General features: G+C 45.3%; 1 protein-coding gene across 3 annotated transcripts in view; it reads left to right on the forward strand.

Annotated features, from left to right (window-relative positions):
- pdzrn3b (PDZ domain containing RING finger 3b) overlaps nt 1–27836 on the forward strand; it is a 105854-nt gene that overhangs the window by 58061 nt on the left and 19957 nt on the right. The window contains exon 1 of one of the 3 annotated variants that reach the window (XM_040002877.1): nt 590–26679. The exons of the other annotated variants lie outside the window; for them this stretch is intronic. Coding sequence (XP_039858811.1) covers nt 26611–26679 — 69 coding nt within the window. The 5' untranslated portion in view covers nt 590–26610. Of the gene's footprint in view, nt 1–589; nt 26680–27836 lie in introns of those variants that run through there. 3 annotated transcript variants of the gene reach the window in all.

Raw genomic sequence — 27836 nt, forward strand, 5'->3', positions numbered from 1 at the left:
CAAATAGTGCATTACTACCCGTAGAAAACTATTAGTAGTAATTTTCTGTGGATAACAAGAGCAGGAATAGAAGTGATTGAAGTCATAATGTTGGCAGTATCAGTGTAATTGTTGTGGTGCAGTGGTTTTATGACAGTAGTGGTGTCAAAAAGCATTATGGGTAACCATCACTTTAGTAGCAACAATAGTGTTTGACAGCAGTTTTTATTTGTGTTTATTATGCTTCTGTGGCCTGTGGTGACTGCGTGGACAGCTTTGTTGAAGATGAGAGTGGAGAGAGTGGCGGGGGGGGGGGGGGTTTGTGCCCATCACCCCAACCAGCTGAGACCAGGCACTGTATTATTAAACAGAGACCGTCTAGGAGAGCGCCCACGTGGCCAAATATGGACATCCAGTCATCCTCTGTCTCTGTGAGGGGAAAGAGGAATGAACCCAATCCAACTGGCCAACAAGTGACATGAACCCTCTGTGCTAAAGAAATCCACTAAACATGATCTGTCTCTGTCTCTTTTTTTTTTTTTTCTTTCTCTCTGCAGGTAAGAAAGATTTTTCAGTGCTACAGAAACCTTTGTGATCTGCCAAGTAAGTAAAAAAGAAAGCCAACAATTTTAGGTTCTCTATCCTTTCTCCCCTGCCTACTTCCTGACATCCCTTTCCTGGATGCATCTTTATTTGGTGTGGGTGTGGGTGGGTGTGTGTGAGTGTGTGATATCCCTAGGGTACCTATTGTTGTGACAGGCTCTTGACTTGAGCAGCGTTAGAAGATAATGCATAAATTGTGATCTGGGAGCTCTCATTCCTGTAGCCTGTGTCATGCTAATAATGCAGCGCGTCAGTCAAACCTGGCCGCTGATTGCAGGCGTGAGCCGATGCTATCTCTCTCCCTTCTACTACAGTGCAGGCGCCACAAAAGGAGCCACTTACTGTTGGCCGTTCAGCGCCAGGAGGGAGAGTATTGGCTGTGTGATAATAGCGACTTAACCTGTATTGACTCAGTCCTTTGCATAATCCCAGCACTACAAGAGTAAGTTCCGGTCGCAAGTGGCAATTTGAACAGATGAGCGACATTTGGTCACTTCTTCAAAAAGCTAATGGTGAGCGTTACTCTAGATGGGGGGTTTCAAACATAGGGCCCAGGGGCCATAATTGGACAGGCAAAGACTCCAATCCGGCTCCACTGGGCGGTCTTGTGAAATGTAAAGGAGGGCGTACATTTTTGGACTTTCAACTGTATTTTTATAACTTTCATTGCTTATTTGTTTACTGATAAAGACCTCCCCATGGCTATCGATACAGCTTCAAAGTAACTAAGTAACACTTTTTTTTTTTTCTTTTTTTTTTTAATCTACTATCGAAATTTATGCCTTTTAAAATAGATCCACAGTGAAGAAATAGGACTCTTTTTGTTAATTGACAAAAACGTCCTGTTTTTATAATTACAGGAGTAAGCCAACAGACCTTTTTCTGTGATTTTACAAGTTTATTTGTTACAGTTTAAGCTGAAGGAGTCATGCTGACTTCTTTCATTTACTACATCAGCATTTCTTTATCGTGTAGAAAAACTGAGACATACTGTTGAGATTGCACCTCTCCTTCTAATTAGATATCTCATGGATTCAATGTGTAGTTAAACTTTATACTGACAGAAAGGGGAGTTTCACTGGTCTGGCCCACTTAAGATCAAAGTGGGCCGTATGTGGCCCACGTTGCAAAATGAGTTTGACATCCCTCCTCTAGACGAAAGAGAATATCTGCAAGAATATCTAAAAGAAAAAAAGAGAAGGATGGAGTGGAAAGGGAGTCTCGAGGGGAGGGCGTGGGAGTTTCGCGATACTGGACCGCGGAGAATCTCAGACTCAAACACGCCTCCCACGCAAACACATAAACACTCACAGGTACACACTTCTTCTTAAGCCCATGGCTCCTGCTTACATAACCCACCTGCCTTTCCTTGACCTCAGCCACATCCTGGGAGCAACAGGGAGTGGAGGAGGGGTGTAAGACGGAGGTGGGGGCTGTTAAAGATAAGAGTGTTTACTCTAACTTTGTAGGGAAGTTGTAGACACACTGATCACGTAGAATGAACAAAGTCAACAATAGATTTTTCTTTTTTTTTTTTTTTAATGCTTTTTTTTGCTGCTGTGTTTTTATCGACGGCTCGAATCGCTGTTAAAGAAAATGGGAAGCAAAAAACAAAACAGAGGATGATTGTAAAGATGTCCGTATATTACACAGATGTTATTCTCAGTTGAAGTTTTGTTCAGTGCAGTAGCGTGTCTTCAGAGGACAAGAGTGAAAAAGAATCCGTTAGGGAACTGGCATTAAAAAAAGTTTGCGGTGCACAGTAGTGACGTGGAGGTGTGTCGCTTAAACCTCAAGAGCAGAAGCGGAAATTACGGCTTGGCTATAACACGTCTTTAGGGTGCCAAGTACAGGAGCAGCAGCAGTGTACTTGTGCTGTAAAGAACCCTTCGAGATCTGATTTTCACCACATTTCAAACCCGCTGACCTCTCCTCACGATCAAACCCTATCCTTGCATTGCCTCCAATAACTGACATCATCACTGTTTTGCCCATTAGCTTTGCGTTTCTTGAGAAGAAACAGCTGCGTCACCCAGAGACCGTGTTGAGGGTGTATTTCGGTTCCTCGGTTAAAAAGAACATTTGAACTCGGGTTCCTCGCGCAGGCAGCCAAGCCGAACGCCGGGGCTGGGGAACGGAGCGCGTTGTGCAGTTTCACATTCAACCTCATTTCCCTTCCAAACCTTCATCCACTTTGGCCAGACCACACATCCTTAAACGTCGATAGTTCTGCTGGGTTGCTCATATTCTCCCTGAACACACAACCACACAGTCACGACCTCAGATAGGGATCACATTCAGCCTCGCTTGGCTGCTAACTACCCTCAGTCGCATTTAGGGTTTACAACCGAGCTAAGCTTGAGGTACCCCTCAGTATTTATAAACACCGATCGCATTTGCTCAATGAAAAGATCTGAAATTAGTATATTTCTAAGAAGGTCAACAGAAACACGTCTGACAAGTACATTGAATTTGCACAGCGTGTTCTGAACTCGTGCTGTTTATGCGGTTTGCTGTTGGCTGGGCTGCCAGTGGAAATGCAGAGTGGATGGGGTTGAGCAGGAGGTTACAAAGGGCTGCCGCTGCAGCCGTAATGGATCATGTGGGCAGTCGGTAGAGAGCAACCGGGCTCTTCTACCACTGATATATCCGGGGCCTGTTTTGGGCCCTTCTGTGCAGAGAATGAAAGTGCCTGTCAAGGGCACGAACAGAGATCCTGCTGATGTCTTAGATTTCCTTATGATGCGAATGCTGTGTAAAGTCAGAAACAGATGGGAGTATTCACTTTCAGATAAAAGACACAACAATGTCTTCCTCGCTGGCGTTAGAGATCCATTCTGCTCACAGTGGGGCCGTACATGGGGAGCAAGTCACTGTTTGTTATTAGATGGTGATGCGAGAGGTGGAAGGGTAGTGGGTGATGTGATGCAGAGAGGTGCAAATAAGCTTTGTCTTACTGTTCCACACCCCCCATGTCCCCATCGCTGCCATGCTATCAGTGCCATCTGCTGCTCTGATTGCGCTTCATCTACATTACCACTGACTAAGTGGCTGGCAGCCCTTCCTCTCTCCTCTGGGTCATCTCTGTGAGCATGTGTTCTTCATCAGCTTCCCTCTTTTCACCTATTGTGTTCTTTTTCTTCCTTTTTATTATCCGTCTCTCTCTCTCAAAAAAAGGCCTCATTTGGGATGCAATCTGCAGATGGAGGCAGTGAAGAGGGTTTGAGATCAGCTGATGACTTTCCCCGGGGGTCATGAGTACATGACTTGTAGCTCTGGCACATGATGAGCTAGCAGCTCCAGCTTATCAGGCAGAGCCTTGGCATCAGCGCTTCTTGGGGGGGGTGAAATGACGGCATGTTGTAACTGGCTGGCAGCACGATGACATTTACTGGCTCAAATGCCACTTTACCCTTCAAAAACTTCCAGATCCAGCTTCAGGAGCCCGTGACGTGTCACTCGTTAAAGCCTGATGGAAATGAATTTGGGGGTCACTGACATTTATCAGGGATACGATCACTTCAGAAACGAGCCAGGTTGTTGGGAGATCCTGAGTTTAACAAGCGTGCCAACACAGAGCGCTGTGTAGCTTTCCCTCAGTTTAACCCCACTGGACTTCTGCACAGCTGAAGGGGGAACCCCGTTCACTGGATACAAATCCTCTGCTCGTACACTGCTCCCCCTCCAGAGTGGCTCACACTTCGTGGTGCATTCCTGCTTTAACCAGGATGGCGATTGGCTGGACGATCCTTTACCCTATTGAAGCCCTTGATGTTTGAGTTGATGCAAGCTTTGAGTCAGGTAGAAGTTGCTCTGAGAGAAAAATCTCTTGGTTTCTGTATTTCTTTCGCTGCCTGTCTTTATTAGAACCAGATGGAAAGATGAAAACTGAAAGAAAAAACAAAAAACCCTCCCTGTCTGGACTGCTGTTGGTAATTTTCTGATCAAAGCATTAAAGTGGGTTATTATGCTGGTGAATACTTCTATTAAACATGGCCAAACTTTCAAATGAGGTCAGAGTTTGTACATGCAATCCCTGTGAGCAAAATGCTGAGGCTTCAGACTGCAGCAGCAGCTCGTTCTTCATGTATATGTTTTGTTACTGCTCGCTCTATGTGATGACATTAAAAAGGGGTATCCTTCATGCCGCTGGCTGCGAGGACAGAAGCCTCACCCATATGCTGTTTAAACATCCAACAGAGGTCCTGGACTCACTCTATCACTGAAATTAGTTTGGAGACCAACCCACTCTTTAATCCAGCCTCGCCAGCCACTTACAAAAATTAACAGATGCACAAAAAGCCAAAACGACTTTAAACAACGGCAAGGCTGAAATAGAAGCTGTTTGTTTTCAAATAGCAGATGAAGTGAGGGTTCAGTTTAAGTCAAGTAAAGATTATTTTTGGCTGTAAATCATGCAAAGCTACCCTAGAAGAGTCACATGCTAAACATAAGGAGTTAGAACTGAGCACAACAGGACCGGTTCAAACACAGAAGGTTGTCAAATTGTCATCCTGAAGCTTCCACAGGCCCGGTTTGATCACAACTGTTCAACTGACCAAATCAAGCTGACTCCAGACTGCGTGCAGTGTAGGGTTCTCACAGAGATATAAATACAGTAAATTGTTTGTGTGCTGTGCAATATGTTTTCACATGTGATTTTATATATAAGTGCACTGTGCACTCTCAGGGCTGCTTGTTAGTGCAATGTCAGACACGTCCATCAGTAGCATCCCTCGCCGCTCAGTGGGCGCGCCCCAAGCCACAACTCTGGCGCACGTTTCACCCTCCTCTCCATGTTTACCTCCTCACCCCCATCTCCTTGTCTCTTTGCCTTAGGCGTTTTCTTTTCAATTACCTTCCGAGTTTCCCATCTTCACAGTCTTGCCTCTCGCTCTGTGTCCTGGCCCCTCGTCTTTGCCTTGCGAGGTAAACTTGATTATAAAGCATCCCCGGGTTCACAAAGCCTTCACAGGTGTCTTTTTCCTTTTTTAAAAAATGCTTATTTAATGCCTGTGAGCATGCAGCGGGAGCTCCTTTCTTGACCTTCTCTTCCCGTTTTGCTATAACTGACAAAAATGACGAATCCACCTAAAGTTTGAATCATTTCCTCTCACACACCCGAGTGCTTTTATTTCCTTCAGCACTGCTGGGAAACCCCAGTGGTCTAAGCTGACCTTTTTGCAATCAGAAACCTCAACGAAGAGCAAAGAAGGTAAAGAACAAGACCTTCCATGTCATTATTGACCTTTTTCTTTTTGCTCCGATATGAGAAATCAGATGAAGTTAGCTGGCATAAAGGTGGGAATTCTGTATATGACTGAGTGACATAAGGGAAGAGAGAAATCAAGGTCAGATGTTTCCAATCCAGGTCTTCCTTATCAGTTCTGACGTGTGTGTGTGTGTGTGTGTGTGTGCGTGCGTGTGCGCGCGTGTGTGTGTGTGTGTGTGTGTGTGTGTGTGTGCGCGTGTCTTTTAAGAGTCTCTTCTTTGCGAAGTTAGAGAGTTGCTTTTCATTCCCGTAGTCCGATCAGACTTCAAAGGCAGCACGGGAAGTGGCAGTCATCCTTTCTTTCATTACCCGAAGCTTTGCACTAATCTGAAGCGGCACACCTGACACCCCTTCCCTTGCCGAATCCCCTCAAACCCACAATCTCCCCTGAATCACTGTTACCTACCCCCCACCCCGTCCCCACCACTGGAGCTAAGTGTTGCATAATCTGGGTATAAAGGAGCCTTAATCCTAAGAAAGTCGGGTCATGTACTCGTGCACCATTGCCCGAAGCCTGGATAAGTTCCCGAGCTCGTTAATTTGTTAATTGGAGCCGGGTCAGAGGGAAGGCCTGGCAGGGATCAGAGGATGAGTCAGAGTAGATGTTAGTTATAGGGGGAGTCAGTACCTCTGACCTGTGCGTGAGGGCATATGTGGCAGAGAGAGACACACATTTACTCAGATTGTTTGGAAAAAGGACAAATAATTTGCTAAAAATATACCAAAACCTGTGAATGTGACTTGTCAGTTATCCTAAGCCAAACACCATCTCGGGCTTTTCTAGACTAAACGTTTGGCACAATAGCGAGGCAATTTGTGTTGTTTTTTAACTTCTTCACTCAGAGAAATGTTTGACAGAGGGCTTCTTGTATCATTTACACAGAAGTTGTACTTGGAGTTAAAGAGTAACATCTATCCACTGCTGCAGAGGCGCCCTTCAAAAATAATAGCCCCCCTGAGTGGTTTTCACTGGTTTCTCACTTCAGGTCAAGGTTTGCATGCTCATGAAGGGGGGGGGAAAAAGTAGGCGCTAATTGGTTGGCGTAGTCGGGTTCGTTAAAAAGCCTTTGTTGTGTGCGAAGGAGGACATCAACAAAATATCAACAACAACAGAAGAAGTGCAAAAGTCGGTGTACTTTTTTTTTCAGGCTAGCCCACAAAGCTTTAATGTTAACGGGAACATATTTCCATTGCCTTCCAGAGATGTTTTATTTTCCTGAGGTTAGCATGGGGAATACTTGAAGAGGTATGAGCCATAAGCCCACACGGAGCTTTCTTTCAGGCACTTCAGGTCACAGGCAGAGAGATCAGCAGATAAAACTTGGATAAGATTTCTTCTTCTCCTTCTTCTTTTTAATGCAATTCCATTGTAAGAGGAAAATGAATTTCCTCTAACTTCATTTTCAGCTCTCTGGCTCTCAGTAGCATTGGAGATGATTTGCCAAGGGCCTCTGAAATGGAGAATGTAACAAGAAGGGTTTGACTTGAGAGTGCACCGCTGGTGTGAACTCCGCTCCCTGCCCCGGGCGTTCTTTCCCTGGGAATATGTGATAGATAAAGATCGATGTGAGGGTTGGAAACCTGCCCCCCACCCCACCCCGGCCCTTTGCTCCAGCCCTCATGGCCCTGTTTCCCTCCCTCCTGGTCTGCTGCTTCTTCTCCTCCCTTTCTCTAAATCTCTATTCATCATCTCATGACCAGCAAAAACTACAGCAGCTTCTTGGTCTCACCGCCAGAATGAGCTGTTTACATTTGGCCACTTGCCTCTGGCTGGTGTGGGCTGCGCCCCCCTCACCACCGAGCACAGCAGGAGCAATTGCGCAGTCACCAAAATGTGACCAGTGCCCAGCGCACCCAGGCTCCCGCCCAGCCACGCACGCTCCGCCCCTAAAGCCACAGAACTCCATCAGTCATGTTCCCAGTATAAGCCCTTTCCTCCTCCTTTCCAGTGGCAGCTCACTACAGTTTGCATTTCCAGCCCAGCTGAGGGAAAAGCATTTAATTTATTGAATGGTTTAGTGTAAAGAGGCAGGTCTCCGAGCCAACAGTTCTACCACATGCTGCTTTCCTCTGCGTTTTCTGCGCCTGAGGGTTGACGTAGAATGAAAGAGCTCCCCCCGGTGCCACGCACAGAGAGAGGATGCTTGTTTACTCTCTGGCAGCCCAGTTTAGAGCCACCGAGGCTGCGCAGGACCCCCGGGCTCGGACTGATGAGGTGTTGTTGGGTGGAGCCGGTGGCCCCTGCCGTTCTCTGGCCCTCGGACCCAGGTGCTTCCTGTCTGCCTGCTGGAAAAGTACGAATGAGCACGTGATAGGCCGAGTCAGCCGTGAGCCTTGTGCTGTTGCTGCTCCTACGGTGCCCTGTGGGACCAGCAGAAAGGCTTTAAACATCCTACTGTTTTTTCCAGTCTTCCACTGCCTGAGCTCCCTCTGTTTCTGCTGTTCTCAATCTCTTGTAATATAACATCTGCAGAGAGACTTAAATCCTAAGCAAAGAGCTTTACAATTCTCCTCTTATGCACCCCCCCTCTCAGGTGTGGCCTGTTACACTGGCAAAACAAGCAGATTTCATACTCAAACACTAATTTAGCCTGACAGCGTGTTATTCTGTTTGCTTTACTTGTGTACTGCTCTCCAAAGGAGTTCTAGAGGTGCACTCCAGTCTTAATCCCAAGACAAAGGAATACTTTGGCAGATATTTTCCCAAATGAGAAAGGATTTACAAGATTTAGTGGCAGCTGTGGCAGCTCCATAAAGTATTTTTATACGCTCCCCCCAAAATCTGCGTTTTATATGTAACTGGAGCTGTTGTCTGTGTAAAGAGCGCAGGTCAAACTGCAGGAGCTGCAGCCTGGGTTTTGAATCTGGACAGGGGCTCACTTCTATAAAGGCTTTCATTTAGCTGCCCTTGCCCTAATCTGTGAAACACTGGGGGGATGGAGCGACCCCTGGTGGCTGCCGTGTGCACCTACAGCTCCAGAAATATTCTCCCCCTCTTCAGAGCCAGCTGTGGAGCCACAGCGAGGGGAGCACGTCACAGGTAGTCTCCACTGCAGTTGCATTCGTTGTCTTTGTTTGTGAGCAGACTCTCCTGTCACGCTTAAGACAGACCAGCAAACTCTGATTTATGACTCCTCCAAAAGCTGTAATTTAAGGTGGGAGCTCAGGAAAAAAAACCCACTGGATATCTCTCAACTGTCATATCATGCAGAGACGGAGCTGTGATTGTTTGCACCCTCTTCCCCCACACAGACGTTCAGGTTTTCCAACCTGTGGTGAAGAGAAGCGGCGACAGAATACATTAATTACAACTCTTCTTCTTCTTCACCTTCCTTGTGCTCTGTAGCATGAGTCATCAGATGAGTCTAGGTGTACAAAGGTAATAATGGGCAGCCCTGACACAGGCATGAAAGTACATTAGCTGCTCATAAATTTAAAAAAAGGAGGGAAAAAAAAGATGGCTCTTGCTTGCAGGTTTTTCCTCTTCATTGTCAAGCATTTCATTGGCCCTCCTCCCTTAGGGTACAGCCATAGTGTTGGGTGCAGTTAAGGTGGTGTTTATTTCCAGGTACAGCAGTCTCCCTCGTACGACGCCAGGAGTCTGCATCTGCTGATAAGGAGCGAGACTGGCTGGGAAGAGACAGACTCAAGGTTAATGTGCACAGTCTGGGAGACGTTTGCTTTTGCTTTAGGCTAATGTTGTGCAAGAGCAGCTTTGTTAGGCTGTTGGACAAACGGCAGCAGGGCAAATTACTGTACTTCCACACAGCCTTATGAACTAGTTCACTGCATGAACACGGTGCGCAATACTGTCAAGTCACAAATCATCATGTATGTGCACATTTTTCCTCTCCGTTTATGCATAACCTTTTTCTTGGCTGTCTAAATAGAGAGCAATACTTTAAGGTAAGATGGATCATACCCAGCTTTGACCTTAGGAGTCATCCCTCACTTCAGCGTGAGACCTGCTCACGTTTGTTTCTGTCCCCCTTGGCTGCCACTCATGCATGGCGCTCTTTAGCACTCGCCGAGGTTCAGCCAGTTCAAAGCTTCAGTGTCCTTCTGGGTGAAGGGGACTGGTGAATAATTACAGACTCACTGAAACAGACAGCCACTTTTAAGTTTTCTTCACATAGCCCGACTGTTGCAGACATACAGGCATTCAGAAAAAAAGGAAGGAGGAAACAAAGCAGTGACATTCATGACCTTCATTTTTCAGTTGAATCCACAGAGGTATTTTTTGTTTGCTTGATTTTTTTTTTTTTTTTTTAGATATGTATTATTTGGTTGTGTGTTGGGTCTAGATGTGCAGATAGGTGGGGGAGAGACACTCCTGCAGCCAGCTGTGGAAACAGAAGACAGCGAGCGAGCTGGAGAGGAAGTGAAAGGGATTTGGTGTGCAGGGTCTGCACAGCTCTGCAGAAATGGAAGTTTTCATTTCTTCATTTCCTCAGGATAGCTCTGGCTGTTTGAACAGGTGTGCGAGCCGCCTCCCCCACAGCCCCAGGGATATAAAGGCTCCAGCATCCTCTCGTGTTGTCCAGCTCGGGCCGTGCTTTCATCAGTCCACGGCGCAGGGGAACAACCTCACACAGGGAAGCCTAAACAGACTAATGCTTTTCCAATCGCCCTCCTGTCTCGGTTGTTATTACTCCAAAACAGCTGGGCTAAGAGACACAGAAGAGCTCGTTAAATGGGGGAAAGTGAGCATCTGAACGTTCTGATTACAGAGGGCGAGGAGAGGGGAGAGCCGTGTTTGGTACATGCTTTGTGTTTTCCCCCCAAGGCAATGAATACACCCGGACTGAGTCATGCTAGACTGGAGCCACAGCTCTGGCTCCTTAAGCTCCTCTCCCTCTTCACTCTCCTCCCACTGTTGACACAACCAGCTGGGCTCCTGATGCATCCAAACACACACATATAACCCAACACGTGTTGGGAGAGGTGCTTGATGGGAGGACAGAGGGAGGGAGGAGTGATGAAATGGCAGAAGGAACAGGGGCAGCCGGTGCGAGAGGCCCACACTGAGATTGATGAGCTGCTGTAGAATCTAGCAGGTAAACACCAGTGTGGCTCCTCTTCCCCCACACAGAGCTTCTCTGGGATTAAGCCACTTGTTGAAAGAGGTTTCCTGTTTGCTAAACGTCACGCTCACTCTCTCTTGTACCACCCCTTCATTTGTCTTAGCTTGTTTACATGTTTTTTCATTTATTTATTTACCGACCTTTCTTTTTTTTCATTTCCTGCTCGACACCTGAGAAAGTCATTGCAGTGTTTCTGTGCTTTGAACGTACAGCTCCTTTGCATCACTATGTTCATGGCCTTTTAAATATCACCAGTAGGTGGTGATATGACTCTTTAGAAGCTGCCTCAGAGATCTCCTAAATAAATAACCTCTCCTACATGGCCTTATTTGATCCCACATCCCTTCAGCAAAACAATGTCTCGTTACTGCAGTGTGATATTTTTTCCCCCGTAAGAAAGAAACCTGGAGGTTTCAAACCGCTTTCCTTTTATTCTGACTCTTTGAGCCGTCTACTTTTAACGAGACACATGAATATGTATTCGATAGTGGGGCATGTACAATGCTTAGGGAATCTTACCCTCAAATAATGCAGGAAGGATGAATGATGGTTTGCTCCCTTTTAGGTAGGAACAAAAGAAGATTGTTCCTGCCAAGATTGCTTGCACGGTTATATTTACAGCAGATTTCTCAAAAACGTAGCTTATTTACATCAGTGGGTTAACTGCACTGATGGGAGAATAAGGTTTTTGCCTCACTGGATATTCAAGACGGATCACTTTTTTGGTATTTTAGAATATATTTCAAGATAAACATTTCAAGTCAAATATGTTTGAGAAAGACTCCTGTATTCAGTTCAGTTCAGATCTTTTATATAGTGCCAAATCACAACAACAGTTGCCTCAAGGTACTTTATGTTGTAAAGTAAAGTCCCTACAATAAAAACAGAGAGAGCCCAACAATCAGAGCGAGCACTTGGCGACAGTGGGAAGGAAAAACTAAGAATCGTCAGGCAGAACCAGGCTCAGGGAATCAGCCCGTGAAGGGGATGTTACTGTCATTATTTGCCACAGTTTTCTCCTCTTTTTTTTCTTCCTGTCTGTTAAAGGTCTGACCTTGTGGATATAACCCTGAGGTGGTTTTCTATCGGTCCCTCTCTGTAGCCTAGATCACAGCTCTGTGAGAGTTATTTGGTCTGGACTGTGGCTGAAGTCTCAGGAGGCTCACTTCCTTCTCTATCTGCAAGAATGTTTTGCTCGGGGAAGCTGTTTGTTATTTCCCCATCGATCAAGAAGTGTAAGAGAATGTGCACGCGTGTGTGTGTTGGCTATGTGTGCCATGAGAGGTGGACTCCACGGTCCAAATCTCGCTGTTACGTCCACTGGCAGCGGACAGGAGCTTGGAGCAAATTTGTGATGTAATCAGGAGTTAATCTCTACCCTGCTGCTTGCTGATCAGCCCCACAGGGGCATGCATGGCAACTCGGGTGTGCATGCACCCCCCGCCCCACCTTTGAAATACACCCACGCACATTCCATGCATCTGCAGCTCTGCCATCCTTCAGCCCCTTTAACTCCCAGCTGAACTGCTAATCCCATTACCAAAGCAAGAGAGCAAAAGCCTCCAATTCACCTGAACCCTCATACTCATTACACATCAAGAGCAGCATTAGAGCCCAATGGATGGCGAAATCACATTCCTGACCCGGCTCAGGTTGCATAACATGGCTCTGCGTAGCCGTACTGGTTGAACCATCACCAGAACTGGAGCTTTTGGCCAAGCCGCTAACGTAGGCAGGGTTGTACTTTATTGGCTAAGAGATCTCAGCATGACTTTAGGAGCAGAAACAGTTATCTAACATTTATTGGCACATTTGAATCATTCCCTTGTTCTTTTGGGTAAAAAGTGAATGCAGATTATGACCTCGGAAGGCTGGTTCAGTCTCTTTCATTCACCCAATTACTGCAAATAATAACAATAATAATCCTAGCATGTTTGAGTTTTGTACTGTAGCCTCTGGAGAGGAATCTTCACCAACAGGACGTCATCCCTCAGAGGGAGCCTTCACCACTTTTTGGATAAAGGTTGCCATGGTGACAGTCGGAAACAGGTTGTTTCCTTGGTGACTGAAGGTCCTGCCCAGCGTGCGCATTAGCTTCATTGTTACGGTCCTCTCATATGCAGCCTTGCTGACAGTCACACACAGGCAGAGAGGTGTTCGAACCAAAAACCAAACTGCAGCACCATTACCAGCCTGCTGCAGTACCATGTTTTGTTCTGTTATTAGTTTAAAAATAGCCAGCCTTTCTTTCTTTATTTCCATCTGTCTTTCAAGATGCCAATACTGAGGTCGGCTAATGTTTTTCCCTGCTCACCTGGTTCTCCCATTAGGAGCCTGTCTGTGGTCAGACGGGCAGCATCAAAGCAGAGGTGTTAGTGAGGCACCATGTCAACCTGTGGCTCACTGTCGGAGGGAAGGGGGGGAGTATTACCCTGGGATAGCTAATGATAGCCTGCTGGGAGGGGGGAGAGAGGACAGTGGTGGGGTATCTTTTTTTTGATTAGCATGCTTTGATTTGGGTTTCTTTTCTTTTTGTGGAGGTTATATATAAAATACTTCTTGTGATCAGCTGTCCACAGGCATTCACTCAGCTGGCAGCACAGCCAACCGTGACTGGCACATAATACCTCCTCACCTCTACCACTCAGCTGCAAAAATCAATCTTTTTTTTTTCCTAGCCTGGAACGTCCACTGGCTCGGAAGCAGTCTGAATGATGGTGTGTTGGCTCGCAGATAAGGAAGTAGTCAGTGGAGGACTGAGGAGGGAGTGCTTTGTAGTGAGAGGCTTTGACTGAGATAGATGGGGCTGAAAGAGTGTGAACTTTGGTGGAAAGAAAAGCTCAGACTCTATCATCGAGTTGTGCATTTGGATGCTGCGAATGGCAGCGGTGTTAAGAGGCCTATATTGAACTGATTGAACTGGAGCAGTAAGAAAATAGATTGGAGTTTAAGAGTTCTGACATATTTCATAACCTCAGTTTCTATAATGTGTTTTTCCGTACACATTGAGCTGTTGCGTTAAAGGAGCCAGAAGCTCTGCCCTTCGTTTTGTCATTGTGAGCCTTCTTTTTTTTCTTTCTTTCAAAAACAGCGGGTGGGAGTCACCTGCTAGAGGGGGATTGCCCTTTGGTTGAGGACCTCTCACCTCACTCGCCTCTTGAGGCATCCCCCAGCAGGCTGTCTGTGTCACAGCTTGACTGGCAGGTACAAAGTAACCACTGTGTGCTCATAGGTCCTAAACTCACCCCTGCCACTCAGCTGTCACAGGACAATGCTGGGCTGCCCCACCCGCCTGACCTGCCTCTTTGTGTCCTCATTGAATTACAGGACAAGTTGGTTCTGTGCACTCTCAAAGTAATTGAAAACATGTGATTAAAAAAAAGGCAGGGATTTGCACCAGTGAACGTGACTCCATCCAACAGGAGCAACAGTCAGAGCCTGTGAAAGATGATATCGGCATGTGGCATCCTCATTATGAGGACTTAAACATCTCTTTGTTAAGGTGTTAAGAGTGGAGCCGGGCTCTTTGATACGGTTGAAGGGGATTGTGTTGACCTCAAAATGAAGTCATGTTCCAGCAGTCTGCTGCAGACAGAGCAGAACCTTTTAAGTTCCCTCTTGGCCTTGTCAGGGTGTCTGCTGGGAAACAGGACTACAGTGTCTTCTTACTAGCTCGTACATTTTTATGGAGGAGATACCTTGTTGTTTTGTATTTATCCTTACATTCAACTCAGATAAAGTAAACAGATGGATATAAGCTAGCTAGTATGTAGCCAGTCTTCTTTTTTCACCTATTGTGACAGTTCCGCTCTGAACTTGGAACTGTTTATGATATTACTCAGCAATATGGTTGAAAGCCCAGCATCCCAGATCAACACTTGTCACAATTCCATGTAGATTTGAGTCATACCATCTCTTACAGTTTATTATTGTCTAATTTTAGATACAGTATTTCCACTGAAACCAAAAAAAGCTGCCACGTTGTTGTTGTTTTCAAGTTTGCATTTTTGTTCAAACAGCTGCAGAAAGATTAAATATATAACAAAGAAACAGCTTCACTGCTAAACCGGAGACTAAAATGGCTAATTTAAAGTTGAGCTTGGTTGAAGTGCTGTCTGTACGATGGTAGAAGAAAGAAATGTCCTTGCAAAGTGGGACAAAGGCTGCGTATCCCATTAATGTGCGGATGGATTTCCTTGGGCGTTTTTCACACATCTGTATCTGTCTGTAGTTGGCCCCCTTCTGTCACACGGTACAAAGACACTGCAGGCAACATCAGTGTGTAGGTATAAGGACACACCGTCTGTCCGTCTAGGAGTAGACGGGGGAATGAGGTGCATAATTGTTGCTTTCAGGGAGTATCCGCTCTCATGAATGTGTGCTCTGTTTTTATTACTACCCTTGATTACCTTAATCCTCCGTCTGAGCTCAGGCCTGTCACACACACCGAGGGATTTGAGAGGTCAGAGATCAAACCATCCCCCTGCTTGCTCCTAAAATCACTGTCTCCTCATTAAACTACAGCCTTGTCTTTATCTCTTTACTCCCTCCTTTTCTACGTGATTCCAGCCCCAGCTCCTGCTTTGTCGCTGTCCACCATTCCCCTCTGTCTGTTGCTCTTTTGTCCCTCTCCACTTCTCTGCTCCTTTTAAAAGAGAGCATGCTTCTGTCTGCCCGTCTTCCTTAATGGACTTGGTCCTCTCAGCATCACCATAGCACTATGTTCAGTAAAGGCAGCGTTTGCGGGGTACTTCAGCGCAAATGAAGTTGGAGCTAGATGGAAATTACAGGCTTCGGTTCCTTAAAAGCATTCTTTTCTTCCCTTCCATTTGGAAGGGGATGGGGTGTAAATGGGGATGGCGGTGAAGGGTTGGGGGCAGGAGGCTGAATTTTCAGAGAGGTTTTGTTATTTGCAATCAAATGCACTCGTTCTAAAGATGTTTTAGTGGAAACACTGCTCAAGAAATTATATTTGGGTTAATGATGCTTACAGCATGAAAGACAAACCTGCACTATGGGCCCATTTTCCAATGCATTTTTGAACAAGCACACACTAAGAAAGGGCATCATGTTGATCCATTGAATTGGTTAATAATGGTGCTAATAGCTTTGTTTATGTGGAAAATAGACAGGAAAATGACACACAGGCCTCTTTTTTTGCAGTTTCCATTCATGTTTCATTTTAATTTCTAACTCTGCATGCGTTGCACAGCATTAGGACACTTGCTAAGCATTATGCCAACACTTTAAATGCACATTTTTGCGCCGACGAAACCCTTCCACACAATCCTTTTAGTACATTAATTGACACGTGTCACAAATGAAACCTCCATTAGTGCTAATGGCATTAGCATTTCCTTTGTTAAAAGCCTCACTGTTTTGGGTAATCACCAAGGAAGCAGTGGAGAATCAGGGCATTGTTCACACTTGGAAATCTCAGAAGTTGATAATCAAATTAACTTTGGGCAAACCTGGTTTGTATTGTCATGAGCAGATGTGTGATGGGAAGCATTAGCAGGAAGTTTATCAGGAAAATCAAATTCATTACAGACTGCTCATGACTGTTTTACATAATTAGAGATGGAAAATCCTGTAACGTTGAAATTGTGTCATCTTCAGTCCTTAACCAGATATTTAAGTATGTTTTACAAGTTTGCTGTTAAACTGATTTTGATAAAACCGGTAACATTGAGCTAGGATTTGGTTATCTTTAAAATGTTCTATAATTGACAGATTTAAACATTTCCTTCATTTATAAGCAGTTGCAGGCAAAGCTGTGGAATCGGCTTTTTGGATAACCTGGATAACTATACGGCCGTACGGATAGGATAAACGATAAAGAGCAGAATTCGCCGTGTCTGTAGTAAATGTGCTTCTCAAAGACGTTTTAACTTTCAAAGTAGCCATGACGAAGAAAATGAATCTTGTAGTTCATCTAATCCAAAAGGTCAGCCTTCATCATTAAACCAGATTGTCTCCGAGACCCTGTGGGATTTCTTCGTTAATGATGATCTTCAGTGTACAACATTCACTGTCATTTCACACCACTTGAAAATCCTAAAATGGTTAAAGAGACAGTGCCCATTTAAACCATAGTGTGCCTGCCATCACATTAAAGTTGCCCACTTTTACTGTATATAATTATTTCCGTGTCTTTCTGTGGGATGGGAAATGTGTTCTGCTATTGAAAGGCCCAGGAATTAAATGGCCCCGGGTGTTTCTTCTTCTTTTGTAACATAAGAAACTGTTCTTCTCCTGTGTATTACCTTTTTTTTATAGAAAGGTTTATTCAGCCACATGTGAAGCGCTAACCATCAGTCAAAGTGATGTTTAAGATGTGCCATCAGGCAGCCAGTGGAGCTTGACACTGAGGAGGAGCAGACGTCTCACTTTGAAATTGCTCACTCGTTCGGCGAGAACATCGGGGAGGCTGCGAGTCGCTTCCCCCCCAAGGCCTTAGAGGTCACTGCCTCGGCCTGACTAATGGGCCACAGGTCACGTTGTAAAGAGATTTACCGACTGGCCAAGACATCCAGTTAGCATCACTCGTAGTTTCATTCAATTTCCTTCTACTGCTAAAGACTGCAGTGTGTGTAAAACCTAATATTTTCCCCTCCAGGGTAGTGGACTCATTTATCACAGCAGGCTTCAGGCTGTTAAACTCAGCTGTCCTTCTGGGTATTGAGACATTTGAGTGATGTCAAGCAACATGTCAGTCACTTACCTCTCAGTGACCTCAGCTCCCACTCAGAGCCTTTCATTTGGGAGAGCACTGTAATGTAATGAGATAAGGCCTTAGGCTGTAAGTCACTTTTCAGAACCTTTCACTAAGAGAGGCTGATTTATTCCCCCTTTCCTGTACAGGAACCCAAACACATTTACTGTCACGTGTAAACAATGTGAGAGTGGGCACTATTATTCCCATTGCCAATCATTTTCTTGCTGAATAAAGCACTTCTCAGATTCAGAGCTTGTAATTATAAGCACACGAGGAAGAAGTTTTCAATCCCCTAAGGCTCGATTGTGTTTCTATATCCCTTATCCAAAGTGTTTTGCAGCTTGCATCTCATTGCTATGAGTTACAACACTGACCTAACCATCAGCAACAGCTGTGGACACATGATCTACCTGCCAGCCCTGCAGGTAACGGAGGATCTCCTCAGCTTTTTAAGCGCCAACTGTAATGTGTTATTGGAGAAACTCAGCTGTCAAATCCAGCTCTGATGCTGTGAAACTGATCTCCAAAGGGAAAGGCTGTTAAATCTGCACGGACACTGTTTTTTTTTTGTTTTTTTTGTGTGTCCAACTCCTCTGTTTGTCTCTTTTGAACCTCAGTCCAGAACCAATCCACTCACTGTCAGCTTCCCAGCTCTGCCTACTGTATCCTCGCTGTGTTTGCCCACACTGTCTCACTCTGCACCCGGTCTAGCTGGAGGCCTTTGTTGGTGACTTTGGCTGCCAACATGCTGGAACAGCCAGGAGTGATGAAGGCTTGGGGGGGAATTAGCTGGTGACAGGAACTCTGTGAGGACCGCCGAGCTGGCAGAGCCCTTCAGGGAGCCTCAGAGCGGAGTCACGTCGCCGCAAAGCCCTGCTCTCTCTGCAGGAGAGGGGGATGAAATATGAACTCCTTTTAATATCCCACCTAATAACTGTGTTGACAAGCGCCATGAGTTACCTTCTGCAGGAATGTCGTGGCATTTGGATAATTAGCACGTAAATAGAATTTTGTGATACCCTGCTATAACACAGCGGTGGAGACGTTTTTATAGTGGCAAAGGTTAGGCGGTAATTTTACTAGCCTTCTTGTGGAGCCAAGTACAGGTCTCTCATTGGTGGTGGTGGTGGTGGTAGCTTACAGGCCAGTCAGCTGGGAGGGGACCAAGCCAAGAGATTCACTGCCTGCACTGAGACCAATTAATTTACACTCAAATCCATGCCTGCATCCACTTGGCACTTGTTTGCTCAGAGAACCAGAAAGCTGTTCTTTGCTCTCTCTTTTTTTTTTTTTTTTTGCCAGAGTTGTTTGTGTTTTTTTTGTGGGATAGCTCGACAGAAATCTTTTTGGGAAAACGCGGATTCTTTCACACTTGTCGCACTCCGGCGATGCCACACAAAAAAACTGATAATTGCTTTTGTGGCGCAATGTTTGTTCAAACCATCTCAGTGAGTGCAGCGCACCAACGAATGCCTGCCTGAAGCTGTTTTCCAAACCCTGGAAAGTGAAGGTGACTTTAACCAACCTGGAGCAAAATTATGTGCATTTTACTGTCGAGTTGTTGATAATGGGAAACCGCCTTGGGCAGCCTGGAAAGAAGACACCAGGTTTACAGATTTATATCTTCTGTTAACAAAAAAAAGAGAAGGAGGGGGAAAAACTGTATCCTAAAAACATCCAGTGTCACGGCTGTTTGTGTATGAAAGGGGCATTATCATAGCATTTTAGCATATCAGTCTTGTTAACATCCCCTCCATACTTAAGTAATTACTCTGAAGAGATAGTGATGGCATTATTAATTGTTTGAGTCTCCAATTAAATCGTTTCGGTGGCTGTCATTCCCGCTGGCTCGGGTCCCTGTTGGCACGGGATCTGGCTCGCAAAGTAAATAGGAGTACAAAGCTGACAGCTGTCTGATAAATTATGCACAGCCCTGTGTTTCAGAGGTGCAGGCACACACACACACACACACTCTTGCACCCACACACACAGTGATCCTCGCATGCTTAGGCCCCAGCGGTACTGTTGAGAGGATCTGGAGACTCATTAAACTCCTCCACACATTTAGTTTGTTTCTGCCCCGTTCCCTCCTCTGTGGATTCTGTCTCGCGTGTCTGTCTTCTTCCTCTTCTTCACACCTTCTTTTAGCGTCCCCCGTGTTAGCTCTCGCTCCATCTTGGCGCTCCTGTTTGCTCATCTGGCATCTCCATTAACACGGTGGTATTATAGCTCCCTTCTCCTCTCATATCCTCTGCAGATTACAGGGCTGATATGAGGGCTCAGGCCGCAGCCAAATGGAGTGTGGGGGTGGAGGGGGTGGGCTACAGAGCCGTGGCCAAAATCCACTGAGTAGAGTCCATCTATGCTGGGCCAAACCTGTTGACAGAGAAATTTCATGGTTCAGTATAGAATTTTAATAACATGGTTTTGCGTTTGCCTGAACTTTATTCATAGTAATCTTTTCAAAAAAGGGAAATGTTACAAAATCACGTAATCCTGCAAAATCAATCAAATGGCAGCTTTTCTATGACGCTGCCATACCTGGGAACGCTCATGCCATGCTGCGGTTTATCCAGAGGACTGGAAGATGTTAGAAAAGTATTTTCACTGGTTGAGCAGCAGTGTTTCCCACAGACGTCGACTCTGATCAGCCATAATATTATGAACACCTGACTAATGTTGTGGTGGTCCCCCCCAAAACAGCCCTTAGCCATCAAGGTATAGACTCCACTAGACCAGCGGTCCCCAACCCCTGGGCCATGGACCGGTCCGTGAGTCGTTTGGTACCGGGCCGCGAGAGTGGAAGCTCGGGTGTGAAATTTATGGTTTTCAGGGTTTTTATCGTTAACTCTGTTTCCCTGAAGGTGTGCTGTGGTATCCGACACCAAGAGATTAATAGATCCTGTAAGTTTGTAAGTCCATGTTTGTCCAGCACATGCCACTGATGCTCGATTGGATTGAGATCCGGGGAATTTGGAGTCTGAGTGAACACCTCAAACTCATTGTTGTGCTCCTCAAACCATTCCTGAACCATTTTAAATTTTTCAGCAGTTTGACCTACCTCTGCTCATCTGTTGAATCGGACCGCCTTCACTCCCCACCTGTATTAATGAATCTTGACCGCTGCTGACCCTGTTCCTGGTTCACCGCTGTTCTTTACTTGGATCACTTTGATAGATACCACTGCAGACCAGGAACACCCCACAAGAGCTGCAGTTTTGGAGATGCTCTGTCCAGTCTTCCAGTAATAACTGTTTGGTCCTTGTCAAACTCGCTCAAATTGTCCACTTGCCCACTTTTCCCGCTTCTAACATCAACTTTGATGATAAAATGTCCAGCCGGTTCCCTGTTAACATACCTGTGCAGCTAAGTCAGTGTGAGAAACACTGATTCAGTTTCACTTGTTGAACCCTCCACTAGATATACGACTGCTTCATATAATTTAATTTCCCTGTCGATGGGCTGCATGGTAATTAAAGCAAAATCCATTTGCCGTATAAAGAACAGGTGTTTTAAATATCCCGTATCAGGTACAGTGCAGCATCGTTGACCACTGCTTCTTTTATAAAAATATGTCTTTATGAATCGGTACTGGTTTGTCTGGTGTGCACAAGGATTTGAATGTGTGCTTATTAGAAAGTGGTGTCCTGTAAGAAGCAACCCAAACAGCTCATTATCCGCTCTTGTTGGGAAACTTGAGTGTCTTCCTGTTTATGTTAGTCAGCATTTGTGGCGTCTCACCACAAAAACACGAGGAGTTACAGACAGCGGAAAGTCTTCGCCTGACCTCAAGCAACATGACGTGAAGTGACGTTAGTACAGACTCCATCGCCGCACAGAACAGTGACACTTTATACAACAGAAAGCCACGTTAGACTAGTTTTCCCCTCCATCAATCTATCATTCCCAATCTTCCACCCCTCCTCTCTCTCTCGGTTTCCCTCATCCTGCTGTCTGGACAGCACATTAGAGTTGTGTGAGAGGACCTGGACATTATTATGCCTTTTCCCTTTGTCTTATCACTCCTAGCCATCAGTTTCCAGTTACTTCGCATGTTGCCACGTCGTCACCTTCTGTAGATTTCCTCTCCGCACCCTCTTACCTCCACTTTCTTTCTTTTTTCTTTAATCCTTTCTCTTCTCTGATGACTGAAAGATAAATGGCCAATAAATTGGCTTGGTGAGGTAGGCTGAAACATGTGGTCAGGTTACATACATTTTAAATAGATCAGCAGTGGACCTGCATATGAACCGAAACACTGTGTGCCGTTACTTCTCAGTCAGAAGCAGTTTTTACGCATGAACTTGAGACGGCGTTGGGAGGAAAAGGTCTGGACGTTGTCTCACTCAAGGAAACAGTTTAATGTCCACTTAAACCAGACATTTACGTTGTCACCTGCATGTCTTTGTTTAAAGTCGTGAAAAGTTCAGCACCAAGGTGCATGTGTGACAACTACAGTGTACAGTAAATATTCAGACAGTAAAGGGATTAAAGGTTAAAACTACAGTGTGCATTTTTGTACAGCAGTAGGTCTGACTCACTACATACTCCATAAATTGCTTAGCTTCTGGTCATACGAAGTGCAAAGCTGCGTTACGCTTTTAGTTTATGTACTAATGTCTAAAAAATGAGATGAAGGTCATAAAGTAGTTTTAGTTTTGCTTGAGGAAAGTTAATGATAAGTTGCCATTTACTTAGATTTTGTGGTTAAACAAGGAAATAATGTCAGCAGTCATTCATTTCACTTTATAGTAACCGTGACTGAACTAATCTATGGACATTATCTGAAGGATTATTGCACGAGGTTAAAGAATACTGCTTAGTGCATCTAAATGCAATGTACTTGGATTTATATAGTATTTACTGACCCCCTAGACTGCACATTACATTCTGATCACACAGTCATCTAAAGGACAACAATAAAGTTGTAATTGATGGGTTTTTTAAGAGCAGGTGATGTGCGGTTGGTGCTTAAATCACAAGACTTGAGCATGGTTTATATTCAGCTTCACTTGCACTATGTTTTTCTCCAGACACTACTTGGTCGAGTTGCAGGAAAGGAGTGTGGTTTCAGTTATAACACGATGAGGTAGAATTCATTAACGCTGTGAGACGTGCATCACAAGACCAAAGATAAAGGACAGCCTGTGCAAATCGCATATGTGTCGTTGTCATCGGATTGTAATTATAATGGCAGTAGCAGGGATAGAGTTTATTAGTGATGCTACATTAAAATGCTAGCAGTTGCAGTTGTAGCTGTGTAAGCTTTAGTTTGTGACTTCAAGAAAAAATTGTCAGTTTCTGAAGTTATGTGAGCTGAATAAAGTGGCCCGGGGGAGGGGGAGGAGGAGGAGGAGGAGGAGACGATGCATTAGAACGGTATAAAGCACACAGGGATGGTGCACGCTGCAGCGATCGCCACCTGATCCCTCGGTGGCTCCGGCTAAAGTCATGACTTTTAAACTGGGCCCAGTGGGACGCGGACACACTGCCAGGCAGCCTCTATGAATATGAATGACTCAACTGAGCATTGATCAAGTGCACAGCAGCATCCGCACACTATGAAAGCAGCACGCTGGTAATTGGAAGGGGATGTGGTAACCTCGAGCCCTCTGGTCGCCATGAAAAAATGTTGATGTTTATTATAACAAACCGTATGACATTATTATTGTTTGGTCTCGATCCCGCTGAGATAGAACCTCTGATACCGTGTCATGTCTAGGCCAGTAATGAATAAAAGCTGAAGAGTGTGCGCGTGCATGTGTGTGTCTGCCTGCCGAGCCCACTGATCAGACCACCGCACACGGATGGAGGACGGTTTTGTTGCCAGAGAGGGCGAGAAATTCAATCAGCAATGACAAAATTAAATCTCAGACACAAAGACGATGTGCAGGCGCTTTTCCTGCCAGCTGTGGTTGAACAGGTTCTCAGTTGACTTCCCAACTCTATATTTCACCTCTGCTGATTGTTTATTAATATGCACATTTTTTATTTCTCCTCCAGCTGCCGCAACCTTTAGCGCAGTTGTTCGTCGCGGAGCGCTGTCTTCGTTTTGACTTGGCAAATGGGATAATCTCAGTGTGAAAGAAAGATTATCCAGGCAACAGCGCCGGCTTGAACCCTCCACTGATCCCAGCCCCAGGCACAACAGTACAGCTAATGTGAGCGTAGAATGAGTTTTCATGCTTCTCTGGATCAACGTTTTGAGCCTATAGCACCCAGACAAGCAAAAGCCCGCAGTGATGATGAACAATTGTCAAATTTACACAGATACCTTCTTGGTTGGCCCGAGGCAAGTTTTTGTCTCTTGCCTTAAGGAACTCCTTTTAACGTTGTCCAGAGTTCTGTGCAGCTAAGATTGTGGGAAAGAGGAATTTATCTAACGCAAGGCTTTGTTTGGAAGACGCTGGAAAGGAATACAAACACGGAGATTAAATGGATAAGTCAAATCTTATTAGTCAGATTCCCCTCCAAGTGGTCGTATGTAAATGAGAAATTAGAGGAAGTGAATAAAAATGGGAAATTCTGTAAAAACAAAAATGTGAGGTTGGCTGGAGACGGTTTTGCCGAGACCAGTCGTACCATTTAACACAATACAGTGAGTCTGCTTGTAGCAACAAACTGTCAAAGATGAAAACCTTGAAAACTGCTGCATGCTCTTATTGTTATCTGTATTTTTGAAACGTTTTTGTATTAGTTGATGAAAAAATGCAGCATTCAACTGGATGTAAGTTCAGTGTTGGGTCTGCAGGGAAACCTTGTGTCCTGCCATTCGTGTAGATGTTACTTTGACACTTACCACCTACTTAGGCATTGTTACAGATCATGCCCACCCTTTTATGGAAAACGGTACTCCCTGATGGCTGTGGCCTCTTTCAGCAGGATAACACAACCTGGTTCAGGAACGGTGCGAGGAGCACAACAACGAATGCGAGGTGCTCACAAAGCCTCCGAATTCTTCAGATCTCAATCCTGTCGAACATCTGTGGGACGCGCTGGACGAACAAGTCTGATATATTGTTATGCCTGACAAGGTGTATGTTGTTATATCTGCAGGACGCCTGGATTAGAAAAAAATCATCCAATGTTACTTTGTATGCACACTTTTGCAAAATAAGTCGCGTGACATGTGGGAGACGAGACAAAAGTTGAGCAGAATCTAAATTTTGAAGGTGTGGCAATATCCACACTGCTACTTCTGAATTATTGCACAAATGAAAAAAGTATTTGATAAAGAGCAAATTTTGCCCAGTCCAGGAACAGTATTTCCACGTTAACCTCTTCTCTATCCAAATTACTGGATGTTACAAACACAAAGCCTGCAGGGAAAGAGATTGAATCTCAAATGCAGTGTATGCCAACCACAACTAAGCAGCAAAAACTTGCTTTTTCTACAGGTAACAGAAGCAGAGTCGTACCGTGCATTTTGTGTGACTGCCTCTATCGGCTGGTGTTCATGTGCTTTGTGCTAAACAGGCTGCTAAGTAAAATCTGCAAAAGTAATGCAACAAGTACTGTAACAAATTACTTTCTCCAGGAGGTAAATAAAAAAAGTAGCTACTTTCTGTTTCTTTCTTTTTTTAAACAAGCCCAGCGTCTGCTCACTTGTATTGCAGCGGTTTTGGAGCAGTGGTGAAGCTGATAGAGATCACAGGACACATCTGGCTGGAGGAAATGCCTTCAACCGCCAGCAGTTAGTGGTAGGTCTTACAGGAGAAACCCTAACTCCTGCCATGAAATCTATCCAGGCTTGCGGCTTAGCGCTTCAGTCCTTGAAAATTCACATCAACTATGCGATCAGATCGTGAAGAGGTGACGATATCATACAGTGAAGTCCTGCAATGATCGTTTTTATCACACGCATGATGTTTTTCTCCACTGCGATGCCTGCAAATAACACTCGAACGCTTTGGTTGCCCCTCTTGCTGCCCCCTGTGAGCATTTATCTGTGCTTGGCTGCGTGGCACACGAGCAAACAGCAGGACAGATGCCAGGTCTGGCATATGGAGCCGTTACCCGCCGTGCGCTGGCAGGGTAGCGGACACCGTGAAGGACCCCGAGAACTAACTGTATGTCGCTACGCTTCAGATGCTCCGCTGGGTAAAGTTTGTCCAACCGCGCCACAGAGGGCCAGCATAAATATTTATCTGGTTTATTTGTTTTCACTGGCTGTGGGCCTTGTGTATATGGAAAGAAAAACACGAGGAAAGAATGCTGGATTAGTATACCAGAGGTCACCAAGTGCTAATTTAACAAGGGGCACAGAAAGGGTAAAAGCTGCAAAGCGCAGCGCTGGATGTGTACGTCCTGCTGTCAAAGATGAAGGCTTTCTCGAAGCGCTTTGAATTTCAAATTAAAAGTCTACATCTGGCTAGAAAGAAGCTCCTGGAGTCTCTTTAGTATATTTGTCCTGCCGGGATATTAAAATGCTTTTCATCACTCAGCTTGTTTCTACACAAAGGATCCAACTATGCTTAATAATTAAGACTTTATCTAGCCTGATGACCACCACCCCCCTCCTCACATTCATGAACTAGCCCCACCCATCATGAATATTCAATGAGCACCTGCTTAATAAACATGAGGGTCGTATAAAGCCGATCTCAGTTGCTGGCCTCCAAAAGCTGAGCAGGAAGCTGGAGAGCGACGGGGTGGGAGGGAGACATGTGAAGCAAGAAGGAAGGGGGGCGGTCAGTGTGTATGTGTGTGTGCATGAGTGTGTGTGGTGTGTGCGCGTGTGTGTGTGTGAAGGACGAGGCTGAGTGGCGAGATAGAGCCACAAGCTAGGGGGAAGTCAATCCTGTCAGCCCAAGTTGTCGTGCGGCTGTGGAAGAAAGACACATCGCACTGGAGTGGGAGTGAGTTCAGAGAGGAGAAGAAGAAGAAACAAGATAACTGCTGCTTCTCTTCTTCTTGGCTCGAGGGAGAGCGTGGATGGTGTGATCTCCTCCACCATGGGATGCAGCCTCTGTACCCTGCAGAAGCCCGAGGAGCAATATAAACTACTCTACGAAGTGTGCCAGGTACTGTGACCAAGCTTCTGCAAGCCTCAGGAGGAGCTGCTTCTTTTTTTCTTTCTTTTTATAGTTTGTTTTGTTGTTTTTTTGCAGTTTCTGTAAGAGCCACAGTCTGGTTTGGTAGCTCCCAGACTTTGTTGAAGTGCAGCTCAGTTAGTTTGCGTCTCTGGGGGAAGGTCACTGGCTGAGTGGGAGTTGGAAGAGAGTGGAGTGGAGTGGAGCTGAGCTGTTGCCGGCCGGAGCTCTCGCAGCTGAGCAGCCTGAACGCCGGTCACAGGGGTCAGTGAGAGGTGGCGCGCTGTGGTTTAAAGGAGGAGGGGGTGACGAAGAGGCGACGGCTCCCTCAGTGTGTCTGCTAGTGTGTGTCGATCGCTAACCCACCTCCTCATTGTCAGTTGAATGCTGACTCGGAGCTTTCCGAGCTTTAACCCCAGTTTGACTTTGACTAAAGTTTATGTTTAACACTCGGGTGCTTGTTGTGCATTTTTTCTTCCCACCAAAGAAACTGGACCAGGCAGATGCATCATTAACAAGCAGGGAGAGCATTTTCTCCCAAGAGCCCTGAACTTGTCTGTTTTTTAGCACTTTTTATGGCTCCAAGTTGCTCCTTAACATACTCAGGATTTTCCCACTTAAGTATCACTTCCAAAAACATAAGCATATGCTACTTTTATTCCATCTCATAATGTTGTAAATTATCTATTTTTTGGCTGTTGGGCTGAGAAAAGGGAAGAATCGATGAAGAAAATAAAGTTGCCTCAGTGCTTTTGTAGTGTTAAACTTTTGTTGGTTTTTTGGGTTCATGTGGAAAAAAGTATGCGAAACATAACTTTTTTTTTTGTTGTTGTTGTTGAAAGTGATCTAAGCAATTCTGCTCTTCTGCGGCATTAAAACAAACAAAAACAAAAACAGTACCGTTGTGAAATTTAGCCGGATGTATCGTGTGAGTGTGTTTGCTTGTTCTTTGAGCAGAGAAGCTGTTCACGCTTCGGGACAAAACCCTACAGCATGTTGCCGTTCTCTGATCCCCGCGAGCTTTCCTGCGGTGTCGAATTCAATTGAGACGACACATCCAGAGTGCTGGTGTATTCATGTGAGAGCGTTTGGATTCAAGTGTCAGTCTGCTCTAATGAGTGAAAACACTGACCCATCTGACAGCAGAC

The sequence above is a fragment of the Simochromis diagramma genome, unplaced genomic scaffold (genome assembly GCF_900408965.1).
Source record: "Simochromis diagramma unplaced genomic scaffold, fSimDia1.1 OVJJ01000646.1, whole genome shotgun sequence".
Taxonomy (NCBI): domain Eukaryota; kingdom Metazoa; phylum Chordata; class Actinopteri; order Cichliformes; family Cichlidae; genus Simochromis; species Simochromis diagramma.